The 14,384-nt window shown below is 40.7% G+C and overlaps 1 protein-coding gene across 1 annotated transcript; it reads right to left on the bottom strand.

Moving 5' to 3' along the window:
* Positions 1-285: 285 nt before the first annotated feature.
* LOC141984415 (cysteine-rich venom protein-like) lies at positions 286-12,805 on the bottom strand. The gene is made up of 7 exons (XM_074947459.1): positions 12,746-12,805; positions 9,341-9,457; positions 8,767-8,854; positions 7,430-7,575; positions 3,918-4,012; positions 2,027-2,115; positions 286-420 (listed from the first exon to the last, which is right to left on the bottom strand). Exons 1-7 carry the CDS (start codon positions 12,803-12,805, stop codon positions 293-295), a joined length of 723 nt encoding a protein of 240 aa, XP_074803560.1. The 3' UTR covers positions 286-292.
* Positions 12,806-14,384: the final 1,579 nt, after the last annotated feature.

Genomic DNA, 14,384 nt, shown 5'->3' with positions numbered 1-14,384 from the left:
GAAGTTAGTATTGATGGAGACGAAATCTCAGTCATTCAATGTTGTACAAGTCTAGCATGTACAATGCTGAATTTCAGGCAAGGAAGAAAAATCTACTACATTTTAAAACAAAGAATTAAAGCCGGAAAAAACATGAGATGAAAGGTCAGATCCTACAGCCATTACGCAGGTGAGTAACCCCATTGAAGTCAGTAGGATTTCATATATAAGGGCTGCAAGATGGCACCCTGATTTTCTAAATAGTGCTGTCATTAAAAAGAAGAATTTCCATGAAGGGAGGAATCTGAGGCTGTTATTTTATTTCAGTGGTGCAACGGCAGGAGGCAGGACATCTTGCCCTGATCATGGGGTTTGTACATCCAGGGAACACTTTTAAATCAGGACAGTTTGCGTAAATGTCCACATACTTACAAGGATTGGCTGAAAATGAAACAGAGCATGAGATTAGGTATTAACAAGAGGAGGGGGAAAAAAGCCCTGAACTGTTTCCTTTAAAGCATATTTGGACTCAATAAGCAGTTTTCACTGTATTTTTTTTCTGTTCAGTTTTATTTGTTCCCCGATAAAATTGTAGAAGTCTAACAGAAAAATTGTTCACTTAGTTTAAGGCAATTTATCAGGTGGAGCAATACTTTGTTTCAATACAGCTTTTTACACTTCAATTACAAGACAGACAAGTCAGGTTTGGAGGTCAGTCAAATTTTAATAAGACTAGATCAGTTCTCTCTCCTATTTCCCATAAGAGTTTTGTCCCAAGAATGAGCTATCCAGATTTGCAAACCTAGTGTATTCTGCGAAATGTATCATTATGTCTGCCTGGTAGTCCAGGAGGAACAAGTCATACAGAACTGCCCTACTTCTCTTGTAGCTTTGCTCAGGGGCTTGGCACAATCTCACTTGGAGAGCAGCCATACTGTTCCTTTACTCCCAGAAGCATTGTGCCTGCCTCAGGGGCAGTACCTCCAGGAGTTCTACCATCTGTCCATATGTGGCTCTCGGAAGTTACAACAGCAAAATCCATTGCAGGTTTTTCTATATACTCTGCAGTTCTTAGTGTACAAATACAAATGACTTTGATCGTTAGTAAAAGGCCCTGACAGGCTACCATTGTAGGTGTTAAATATTTTTAACATTGTCACAAGTTTCTTTTTCTTTTTTGGGGGGCCAAGGTAGGGAACTTGATGATCTCCTGGCTCATATTAAGCAGCATATGAATAGCTATATTTCTCTATATGTAATCTCTACATATAAACTTACTCCACAAGCTCTCTCATTGATTTCAATAGAATTCATTATATACTTATGTGGTGCCTAGCACAACTGGGTCCTGGCCCATGATAGCGGCTTGTAAGCACTATCACAAAGCAAATAATAAATATGAATAATTGCAAAGTTCTATTCAGTACAGAATCATAGAAATGTAGGGCTCGAAGGGACCTTGAGAGTCATCTGCCCCCATGCTGAGGCAGCATTAAGTATTCCTAGACCATTCCTGACATACTTACCTAGCCTGTTCTTAAAAAAATAAACTTTCCAGTGACGGGGATTCCACATTTTCCTTAGTAACATGTTCCCGTGCTTAACTATCTGTATAGTTAGAAAGATTTTCCTCATATCTAACATAAATCTCCCTGACTATAAACTGAACCGATTACTTCTTGTCCTACCCAGGGGGGACGTGCAGAACAATTGATCACCATCTCCTTTATAATGAAATTTGACAGATCCGAAGAATGTTATCATGTCCTCCTCAGTCTTCTCTTCTGATGGGGACACGATAACATTATGACAGTCCCCTGACAGGATAACAATCCCCTCTCAGAAGCCCTTACATGAGCCCCTACGCATGCTCATTTTTAAATATAACATGGTTAGCAATGAGTGTGTGTAAGGGCCTCGCAGTCACGTTCTGTAGGCAAGATTTTTGAGTTGATAATTTCCCAGAGCCTTCCCGCCAAGGGAATTAAACATTGTTTTAGTAAGTGAAAACTTTGCTACCGCAATACTTCAAACTGCTAAAACTTACTGCATAGTCCATTGTCACAAGCATTAGGGCAATCTCCACACACTGGCCCTGATTTGTAAGGTGTGCTTATTAAGTTTCTGTAATTCCCCCTGAAATGATAAAATTAAACAGAATAAAATGTAAAGCCAGTCTAATCTAACTGCAATCCTTAAAGAGCAAAGATGCCATGGGGCAGGCTTCAGCACAGACTAGACTAGTGGTTCTCACACTTTTGTACTGGTGACCCCTTTCACAGAACAAGCCCCTTATAAATTAAAAACACTTTTTAATATATTCAACACCATTATAAATGCTGGAGGCAAAGTGGGGTTTGGGATGGAGGCTGACAGCTCCCAACCGCCCACGTAATAACCCCGCGACCCCGACCCCCAGTTTGAGAACCCCTGGACTAGGCCGAGAATGTGCCCAGCGGGGTCAGGCAGGCTTATACAGCACGGGCTGATGTCTGCTCTACCACGCACTCACTGCTATATTTTGCAAGCTAGTGAGAACAAAACAAGCACAGACGCATCTACATGAGCTGCAATCACATCCCGGGCTGCAGTGTAGATACACCCTTAGTCTGGTATGTGTCAAACAATAATTTCAAATGTCAAAATGTAAATATTAAAATGAATCAAAAGCATATGGCCAAATCCCCTGCACTGCTTTGAAAATCTTACCCCATTGTCTTTATTAAGGCTACGTTGAGTCACAGGTATTTTTAGTAAAAGTCATGGACTGGTCATGGGCAGTAAACAAAAATTCACGGCCCGTGACCTGTCCACGACTTTTACTAAAAATACCAGTGACTAAAACTTGGGTGGGGGGCCATGGGTGCTCTTGGGTGGGGGGTGGGTGGTCTGGGGGCACCGTGGGTGCTGAGCGAGGCGGTCCGGGACCCTGCTGGTGGTGGGCACCATAGCCCAGGACCCCTGATGATGGTGGGCGGGGGAGGGTTGACGGAGTTGGCAAGGGGCGGGGCTCCCTACCCGCTCCATGTCCCTGCAGTGCCTAGACGGCAGAGGGGCCAGGGGGCTCAGCGTGCTGCTCCCGCCACAAGCGCCAGCTGCCGCAGCACCCATTGGCTGGGAACCACAGCCAATAGGAGCTGCTGGGGCAGGGCCTGCGGGGGCAGGCAGTGTGCAGCACGGAGCCTCCCCCTGGCCCCTTTGCCGCCTAGGAGCTGCAGGGCCATGCCCATGCCAGTGGGAGCTGGGGAGCCCCTCACCCTGAGGTAAGCGCCCCCCCACACCTACCAACCCCCTGCCTCTGGCCCTGAGCCCCCTCCCACACACCCAAACTGCTGCTGCTGGCCCAGGGGCTGCCCCGCTTGGGCAGCCACTGAGCCAGCACCAGTTGCTGCAGAAGTCACGGAGGTCACGGAAAGTCATGGAATCCGTGACTTCTGTGACAGTCTCACAGCCATATTAATGATAGATTGCTTACGATACTTGCAAGTGCTTATGTGGCATCCTGAGTAGAGGGCTCGCAATGACCAGGCAGCTACTTCAAAGGAAGGTGCAATAAACCCTGCAGGAGGCAGTTAGTAGATAACATGTCCTAGGGAAAGTTTCTTGCAGACCCCTATTAGTTAGAAATACAAGCATCTTCTTTTTCACTTACCCGGCTGTTAAGAAAAAATGCTTAGATTTTTAAGCAGAGCAGACCTCACAGGGCAATTATTGGGGGTGGGGGGTGGGGGGTGGGGGTTATGGGTTGTTTTATTTCAGAATGTAATTTGCATGTATGCTTCTGCACACCATTATGACTGAATTGCCCCTCCGACCATAAGCCCACTTTGAAAAATATGCTGCATTCTGCAATGTAGCCGACAGCTCCTTGGATCATTTTGATGAATTAAAGCACCAAGGAATTCCAATAATCAATGAAATCCATAGTTAATACATACGCAGGGCAGTAATGGCAAACGTAATAGTATTTGTAAAACCTCTGAGGACAAAAGGCAATTGCACATCCAATCTGGTAAGACTTGTACCAAACCACCTGGAGAGAGAAGAGTAAATAAATGAGTGAATATGAAGGGCTTTATATTTTTAATATAATAAAATAGAAATTTAAAAACATTTTCCTATGAAGTTGAGATTTGGGCATATTATCTTATTACACAGTGTGGCAGAATGTTACATCTTGTAGGAAAGGAAACAGAAACACTATGTAGTTTTCATATTGTCTTATTCACCCTTCATAGAAAACCATCTAGGATGTAATGGGGATGAAACCCAAGCAACATGGTAGATTCTCAGTCACCTGGAGTTTTTAAATCAAGACATATACATACAAACATATACACTGGTTCAACCACAAATTGTTGGGCAAGAGGCAGGAATCAGAAGATACAATTATCTGTTCTGTGTTACACTCAACTGGTGAGACTAGATAATCATAATGGCGGCTTCTGGTAATTAAATCTAAGACAATACAATTGTATAGAGCATTTGTAAATCAACCTACAGATGTTTATCTCTCTAGATATCTCACCCCCATTCCAGTAATAACCAAATGCCTCCAAAATATTTAAAAATACAAATTAAGTCTCTTTTAGACTTTCTTCTTTCCTAGCCTGTAGGGGAATTAGCTTGATTAGTTTATAACTAGTGCATGTGAATGAGTGTGTGTGTGTATGTGTCTGAAGAATATAGTGAAGGAAGGCTAAGGGAAGATGATGATAGTTTAGGACCTGAACAACAAGAGCAAGAACAACATTACTCCCACAAGAAAAAAAATCTAGTAGGTTATCTAGTCTCTCTGTCTGTCAATGTGGTACGGTTCCCTACAACTTAGGGAGCTTGGTCTAGCCTAGTTTTAAATTATGCAAAGCCATATGGTTTCCACCACATCCCGTGGTCTAACAGACCTCACTGTAAAAAGAATGAGGAGTACTTGTGGCACCTTAGAGACTAACAAATTTATTTGAGCATAAGCTTTCATGGACTAAAACCCACTTCATTGGATGCATGCAGTGGAAAATACAGTAGGAAGATATATATATACACAGAGAACATTAAAAAATGGATGTTGCCATACACACTACAATGAGAGTATTCAATTAAGGTGAGCTATTATCAGCAGAAGAAAAAAACCTTTTGTAGTGATAATCAAGATGCCCATTTCCAGTTGACAAGAAGGTAAGAGTAATGGGGGAGGAGGAGAGAGGAAATAAGCATGGGGAAATAGTTTTACTTTGTGTAATGACCCATCCACTCCCAGTCTTTATTCAAGCCTAATTTAATGATGTCCAGTTTGAAAATTAATTCCAATTCAGCAGTCTCTCGTTGGAGTCTGGTTTTGAAGTTTTTTTGTTGTAATATTGCGACTTTTAGGTCTGTAATCGAGTGACCAGGGAGATTGAAGTGTTCTCCAACTGGTTTTTGAATGTTATAATTCTTGACGTCTGATTTGTGTCCATTTATTCTTTTACGTAGAGACTGTCCGGTTTGACCAATGTACATGGCAGAGGGGCATTGCTGGCACATGATGGCATATATCACATTGGTAGATGTGCAGGTGAACAAGCCTCTGATAGTGTGGCTGATGTGATTAGGTCCTATGATGATGTCTCCTGAATAGATATGTGGACAGAATTGGCAACGGGCTTTGTTGCAAGGATAGGTTCCTGGGGTTAGTGTTTTTGTTGTGTGGTGTGTGGGTACCCGCATGGCCCCACAGTATGCCAACATTTTTATGGCTGACTTAGAACAACGCTTCCTCAGCTCTCGTCCCCTAACGCTGCTACTCTACTTGCGCTACATTGATGACATCTTCATCATCTGGACCCATGGAAAAGAAGCCCTTGAGGAATTCCACCATGATTTCAACAATTTCCATCCCACCGTCAACCTCAGCCTGGACCAGTCCACACAAGAGATCCACTTCCTGGACACTACAATGCTAATAAGTGATGGTCACATAAACACTACCGTATACCAGAAACCTACTGACCGCTATACTTACCTCATGCCTCCAGCTTTCATTCAGACCACACCACATGATCCATTGTATACAGCCAAGCTCTAAGATACAACCGCATTTGCTCCAACCCCTCAGAGAGAGACAAACACCTACAAGATCTCTATCAAGCATTCTTACAACTATAATACACACCTGCTGAAGTGAAGAAACAGATTGACAGAGCCAGAAGAGTACCCAGAAGTCACCTACTACAGGACAGGACCAACAAAGAAAATAACAGAAAGCCACTAGCTGTCACCTTCAGCCCCCAACTAAAACCTCTCCAGAGCATCATCAAGGATCTACAACCTATCCTGAAGGATGATCCCTCACTCTCACAGATCTTGGGAGACAGGCCAGTCCTTCCTTACAGACAGCCCCCCCAACCTGAAGCAAATACTCACCAGCAACCACACACCACACAACAGAACCACTAACCCAGGGAACCTATCCTTGCAGAAAGCCCGTTGCCAACTCTGTCCACATATCTGTTCAGGGGACACCATCATAGGACCTAATCACATCAGCCACACTATCAGAGGCTCGTTCACCTGCACATCTACCAATGTGATATATGTCATCATGGGCCAGCAATGCCCTTCTGCCATGTACATTGGCCAAACTGGACAGTCTCTACGTAAAAGAATAAATGGACATAAATCAGACATCAAGAATTATAACATTCAAAAACCAGTTGGAGAACACTTCAATCTCCCTGGTCACTCGATTGCAGACCTAAAAGTCGCAATATTACAACAAAAAAACTTCAAAACCAGACTCCAACGAGAGACTGCTGAATTGGAATTAATTTTCAAACTGGACATCATTAAATTAGGCTTGAATAAAGACTGGGAGTGGATGGGTCATTACACAAAGTAAAACTATTTCCCCATGCTTATTTCCTCTCTCCTCCTCCCCCATCACTCTTACCTTCTTGTCAACTGTTGGAAACGGGCATCTTGATTATCACTACAAAAGGTTTTTTTCTTCTGCTGATAATAGCTCACCTTAATTGAATACTCTCATTGTAGTGTGTATGTCAACATCCATTTTTAACGTTCTCTGTATACATATATCTCTTCCTACTGTATTTTCCACTACATGCATCCGATGAAGTGGTTTTTAGCCCTCGAAAGCTTATGCTCAAATAAATTTGTTAGTCTCTAATGTGCCACAAGTACTCCTCATTCTTTTTGCTGATACAGACTAACACGGCTACCACTCTGAGACCTCACTGTGAGGAAGTTGGTCATAATATTTAGTCTACAGTTTCCATTGCTTATTTTGTTTTTTGTCCCATTACTTTTGCTCTGTTGGAATAATTCTTATCCTTCATGGTGTTTATTCCCTTTAAATATATTGAGGCTGTTATTTCTCCTTCCCCTGTTAATCATTTAGCCAAGCACGTATCATTTAAAACATGAATATGACAAATGGTGCTATGGTCCCTACCTGAGTATAATGACCAATGACTGCACCTGGTGTGGTTGGCCCAATGCCATACATGAAATTTTCCACCTCACTGTACCAGGCTTGAATTGCATCTGACCAGGAGTTGGGTGCAGTTGACATGTAGAGATTTTCGCCACAGCCAACTGCTGAAAATGGAAAGGAAACTGTTTACAAAAGCTGATGAAAGGGGCTTAAGAAGATACAAGAGCTTCAGCATGTGGGGAGAACCAATAGAAGATTCAGGAATTTCTAGGAGAGCCTGGTGGGAAGAATCTATTTAATTTCCTGAATACCCACACTTTACAGCCCTACCCTCTGTCACTCTTCAGGTCATGAGTGAATAGTGTTGCATAAATTCCAATGGTTCAGAGGTTACCTTTGGTTCTCATAAGTGTTCAAAGATTCAGATGTTTATCTGAACTTTCATGGCAGTGATAAGTCAGCAAAGCCCAGATCTACCAAAATGCCAATGTATCCCTAAAACTCTGAGATTCACCCACTCTGGACAGACATTGCTGCCAGCACAAATAAACTTATTGACATTGCCCCCTGGTTCCTTGTCTAATGCATCCTGAATAGTCACATATTGGCCCAGCCTTCTGGTTTGCTCTATAAACTATGTCCCGATTTTAAGGATCTACTATTAATCGATCCTGGTGTTTGGTATGAAAATATTGGGAGACTAGGTTTTCTTGCAAAGATTCTTAAATCAAGAGTAACTCCATAGATGTCAGTGGAATTACACCAGCGTAAAACTAGTGCAACATAGATCAGAATCAAAGCCTAAATTTGGATCTGGATTCTAACTTTCTCACGTGTCAGGAGTGTTCATGTCCAGGGTGTTGCTTTGGATCCAGTCTTGAATCAATCATAAACTCAAATTAACAATACCCTTGTTCATCACTCTGTGAACAAATGCAAGTGACCTCAATTAAAAGGGATTTACCTTTACACCAAGAACTTTTCATATTATTAGAGCTGTTTGGGGATAAAGAATGGGAGGAGGGGGATTGGAAGGAGATAAATCTTAAAAAAAAAAATTGAATTTTTTTCCCAATTTTTCTTCAAAAGTTAAAAATCGTGAAATTTCTTGGAAATTTTTCATTATTTCTTTAATGTTGAAATATAGTCAATATTCAAAAAACTTTTGCTTATGTCTGAATATCATGCAGTCCTATTGCAGAATACATGAATCCATACAGTCCAGTGTTATAAATGTTATTCATTCAGCAAAATATTAATACCACTTAAATATGAATGGGGTTACATTATCTGCAAATTGTTTGTATAATGGGTTGAATGAAGCATTGTTCATTTAAAAGTGACACTTTACTTACTAGTTGTCCTTCTGTTTTCGGGACTGTGGGATAAAGTACATTCATTTGCCCAACTTTTGGCATTCTCTGCAGCTGCAGGACTCCATTCCTTAATGAAATGAGAAACATTAGGTGTTCAGATGTGCACCGCTTAGTACTTTGTAATTCAGAACATAGAAGAGAACATACACTTGGAAATTGCATTTTCAGTGTTTAAAATTTTCTTGACAATTCCTTCTTTTTCATTTGGGCAGTAAAATGAGGAGCAGCTCAGTAGCTGCACACCTTAGGAGGAGGCTAGATATCACGGTGATTAGCTAGATGGAGAATACATGACAGGGCAACCTGGGAGACCAGACCTAGTGGTTTTTCCCTTCACTTCAAAAAGGAGACATTATTGTTCATGAGCAGCAAGATTTGTCATATCCAACCTGCTCCATTTCCCTGATAACTCCTATGTTCACTAACATTTTATAGGGGAAAGAATTCAAATGGCATGTTTTCTGCCAGGTGAAATGCTGTGCCCTTCCAAATTCTCTAGTAACATTGATAGGGTCTGTATGCATTATAGATTGCTTTGCAGAATGCATCTTACCATCCTCAGCATGTTGCTAGCGGTTGGCATCACCTCTCTCCTTAAGGCATTGTGCTTGTCAGCAATCTCCTTTTGTTGACTTGCGTTGTCAGTTGACAAAGAAGCTAAATCTGGAGTCTAAATTAGAGGAATGTACAATAGTTTTTCTTGTATTTGGTTGTGTGAGTCTAAAATATTTTATATGTAAACCTAGGAATCAATTGCAATTAATGTGTCTTTCAAATATTTCATGAACTAACCCTAATCCTAACCCCTTAGTTATGCTACTCTGAAACCTCTAATTATGTTTATAAACTTAATTTCATCAGAATGAATCTGTCAATCAATCATTGATTAATTAATTATAGGTCAGATTCTAATAGTTTTATTCTATGCTATGTAGCACCTTACTTCACGTGTGGGCCCAGTGAACACAATTTAGTAATCAGAAACTGATAGTGTTATCTAATCTTAGAATTTTTAGACTGCCAAATTCTTTGAAATATATTGGGCCAAATACAGTACTGTTAAAGGCAGGAACAACTCCACTGAATGTATTATTATTTATTTATTTACTAGGGCTGTCAATTAATCACAGGTAACTCATGTGATTAACTAAGAAAAATTAATCACAATTAAAAAAATTAATCATGAATAATCACAGTTTTCATCACACTGTTAATAGAATACCAATTGAAATGTATTAAATATTTTAAATGTTTTTCTACGTTTTCATATATATTGATTTCAATTACAACACAGAATACAAAGTGTGTATTATTTTTATTACAAATATTTGCACTGAAAAAGGATAAATAAAAGAAATAGTATTTTTCAATTCACCTCATACAAGTACTATAGTGTAATCTCTTTGCCATGAAAGTGCAATTTACAAATGTAGATTTTTTTGTTACATAATTGCACTCAAAAACAAAACAATGTAAAACTTTAGCGCCTACAAGTCCACTCAGTCCTACTTCTTGTTCAGCCAATCGCGCAGACAAACAAGTTTGTTTACATTTACAGAAGATAATGATGCCCTCTTCTTAGTTACAGTGTCACCAGAAAGTGAGAACAGGTGTTTGCATGGCACTTTTGTAGTCGGCATTGCAAGGTATTTAGGTGACAGATATGCTAAACATTTGTATTCCTCTTCATGCTTCAGCCACCGTTCCAGAGGACATGCTTCCTTGCTGATGACGCTCATTAAAAAAATAATGCGTTAATTAAATTTGTGACTGAACTCCTTGGGGGAGAATTGTATGCCCTGCTCTGTTTTACCCTCATTCTGCCATATATTGCATGTTAAAGCAGTCTTGGATGATGACCCAGCACATGTTGTTCATTTTAAGAACACTTTCACTGCAGATTTGACAAAATGCAAAGAAGGTACCAATCTGAGATTTCTAAAGATAGCTACAGCACTCGCCAAGGTTTAAGAATCTGAAGTGCCAAAATGTGAGAGGGACAAAGTTTGGAGCATGCTTTCAGAAGTCTTAAAAGAGCAGCACTCCGATGTGAAACTACAGAACCTGAACCACCAAAAAAGAAAATCAACCTTCTGCTGGTGGCATGTGACTCAGATAATGAAAATGAACACACGTCAGTCCGCACTGCTTTGGATTGTTATCGAGCAGAACCCATCATCAGCATGGACGCATGTCCTCTGGAATGGTGGTTGAAGCATAAAGGGACATTTGAATCTTTAGTGCATCTGGCATAAAATATCTTGCAGCGCTAGCTACAACACTGCCATTAGAATGCCTGTTCTCATTTTCAGGTGACATTGTAAAGAAGAAGCAGGCAGCATTATCTCCTTCAAATGTAAACAAACTTGTTTGTCTGAGCGATTGGCTGAACAAGAAGTAGGACTGAGTGGATTTGCAGGCTCTAAAATTTTACATTATTTTATTTTCAACTACAGGGTTTTTTTGTACATAATTCTACATTTGTAAGTTCAACTTCCATGATAAAGAGATTGCACTACAGTACTTGTATTAGATTAATTGAAAAATACTATTTCTTTTATTTTTTTACAATGCATATACTTGTAATCAAAAATAAATATAAAGTGAGCACTGTACACTTTGTATTCTGTGTTGTAATTAAAATCAATATATTTGAAAATGTAGAAAACATCCAAAAACATTTAAATAAATAGTATTCTATTATTGTTTGACAGCATGATTAATCGTGATTAATTTTTTTAATCGCTTGACAACTCTACTATTTACATCATGGTTGCTCCTAGGTCGAGGATCCCATTGTGCTCAGCACTGCACAGATATATCGCAAAGAGATTGTTGTATGAAGCTATGTGACTGTGAAGCATCTCTTTGGAAATTTTTGCTGAAACTTTTGGCATTTTGAAATTCTTACTCCTTTCACATCCATGAAAATACCATGAAATGTTTGAATTCTTCAGTATACTACAGAATTTCTTCATGATCATGAATGTTATACCTAAGGTTACAGAACAGTTTTCATTGTAACCCTCTGTTTTCCCAGTTATGACTATCTAAGCTCAGTCAGTATTACTGCATGTGTGTGTCATTTCACTTTTCATTTGTAAACCTTACTCAGCCTCAGGGTCTTAGGCCCTGATTCTATGATTGCTTCTTCATGTGTCTGACTTTACTGACATGAATAATCCTATTGCTATTGAGAGGACTACTCATGTGAGTAAAGTTAATTGGGAAAGTATTTTCAGGATCTGTCCTTTAGTTCAGTTGTTCTCAATCAGGGGTATGTGTACATGCATGCAGATGTTTTCCGGGGGGTACATCAGCTCATCTAGATATTTTCCTAGTTTTACAACAGGCTACATAAAAAGCACTTGCAAAATCAGTACAAACTAAAATTTCATACAATGACTTGTTTATACTGCTCTATATCCTGTGCACTGAAATGTAAGTACAATATTTATATTCCAAATGATTTATTTTATCATTATATGGTAAAAAAAGAGAACATAAGCAATTTGTCAGTAACAGTGTGCTGTGACACTTTTGTATTTTTATGTCTGGTTTTGTAAGCAAGTAGATTTTAAGCAAGGTGAAACTTGGGGGTACTCAACGCAAATCAGACTCCTGAAAGTGGTACAGTAGTTTGGAAAGGTTGAGAGCCACTGCTTTAGTTTGCCTTGAACACTTATGCCATTTTAAGGACTTAAGCTGATTTAAGTGCTTGTGTTGCTTTAGGGACTTAACAGGGTTTAAAATTTCACCCCCCATTTCTCCCAGAAAGGGTCAAAATCAACATGAAATGCTTTGAAATGACTGAAGTGGAACATTTCAAATGACGTACAAATGGTTTTTTTTCGTCAGTTTGCAAAAATATTTGACATTTTTACTTTCCATGGTGATTCAGAAATCTCAGAATATTCATAGGGTTGGAAAAATGTTTCCCACCCAGCTCTCGTCCTACCTGTCCGCTGGATGGCTGCAGCACAGCAGCCAGGCCGAGGAATGCAGCCAGCAGAATCATCTCTGAAAAGGGAAGAACAACCTGCTTAGTTCTCTTTCCTGTCTATAGCTTCTGTTTATTTAAATACATTATAGAAGTGTGCTGCCGTGTGCTGTATACGTCTAGCGTTTTTCTCAATCAAAAAGTTGGTGGCTTTGTCACCAAGTCTTTATACTAGAGAGAAAAATCCTCCTTTCTTTCTCTCTCTTTTACTTCTACAGCACTATGAGCCAACCAGCAACCCATGGTTTTCTCACAGTACATGCTCGTCCACTAGAGGGTTTTCCTTTCTACTAAGTTAAGGATGTCCTCAATTTCCCTGCAGGAAAGAAGGGGAGATATTACTACTGCTGCCACCCTGTCTTGGGGCTTTCATTATGTGGGGACAGATTTAGTTTTTAGCCAGAGCTCCATAGGAATCTTCCCTGTGGAGACTACAGAGGGGATGCACTGAATTAGCATGTGCACCACACAGCTTTGCAATACTCCCTTGCTGGCCACTTACTGGATTGCACTTGCCCATACTGTCCATCCCATTGTGGAGGGGATGCTGAAGACATGGTACCGTAGCTGCCTCCCCAGCAGACTTTCTACTGCTGGGGATATGCACCTGAGGTTACAGCAGAAGAAGTCAGTGCAAACCTAATTTGAATTTAGCCCCTTAAGTTTTGTTCAAACCAATGCCTCTTGTTTACAACTGAAACAGGGAGGTGGCCATCTGTATGGAAGGAAGGTAAGATTTAGGGCTAGATGGTAATTTTAGAAACAACCCTGAGCAATGAGTGATGCATGAGCTCCCAGAAGTATCCTTAGGAGACATCCTTCTCTGCCTCAATTCCTCCCTTGCTTTCTCCTTACTCCTCAGGATAGTAATTTATTGCTGGTCTATAGCACCAATGTAAACTTCTACCTCCAGCTCGCACTGCTTTCCTCATGACTCTGGCCAGTGAGTAAGGGCAGGAGCTAAGTCTCTGTTCATTCCCCTTCCACCTGTTCTGGGGAGGAAGTAAGTGGGTAAGTAAATCCCCCTACACCTACCCAACCTTTGAGTAGCCCTTGTGAGAATGCTACGGGGGGATTCCTTCTCTCCAGGGCAAATGCATGGTCCTAGTCACAATCTATCTGAATAACTGAGAGGGCATTGATGTGTCCGCTGTGTTCATGTTCAAAGGGTAGGTGGTTAAGGACCAGCACTGGAATATTGCTATGGATCAAGAGCTGGGCCAGAGATTGTGTCCCAGGAAAGATGAGTTGTTTCAGGACTTTTGTTATAGAAGGTTTGCCCATAGCATAATTGTGTGAATGGAACACAGCAATGGTTTTCACCCAATGATGACCTGTTGGAATGCAGGGCTGCCCTTGAGGTCCACCTAGGAGCCGTGTCCAGTGCAGAATGCAGCTGCCCACTACTTGCAGTGGACAGGACTCTTAGCATGTGAGAGGTGTGCTTGAATCCTTACTTTGCATTGCTGTCTGATTCTGGGTGCAGTTCAAAAAGTGTTCAGGAGTATTTTCAAATCCCTGTAAGGCCCAGGACCCAATTATCTCTGGGGATCTTTGCTCCCTGTCATTGTCGTTAGGATCAGCTTGGAGGCTTTGG

This window comes from Natator depressus, chromosome 3 (genome assembly GCF_965152275.1).
Source record: "Natator depressus isolate rNatDep1 chromosome 3, rNatDep2.hap1, whole genome shotgun sequence".
NCBI lineage: Eukaryota > Metazoa > Chordata > Testudines > Cheloniidae > Natator > Natator depressus.
This window is presented reverse-complemented; position numbering and strand designations above follow the sequence as displayed.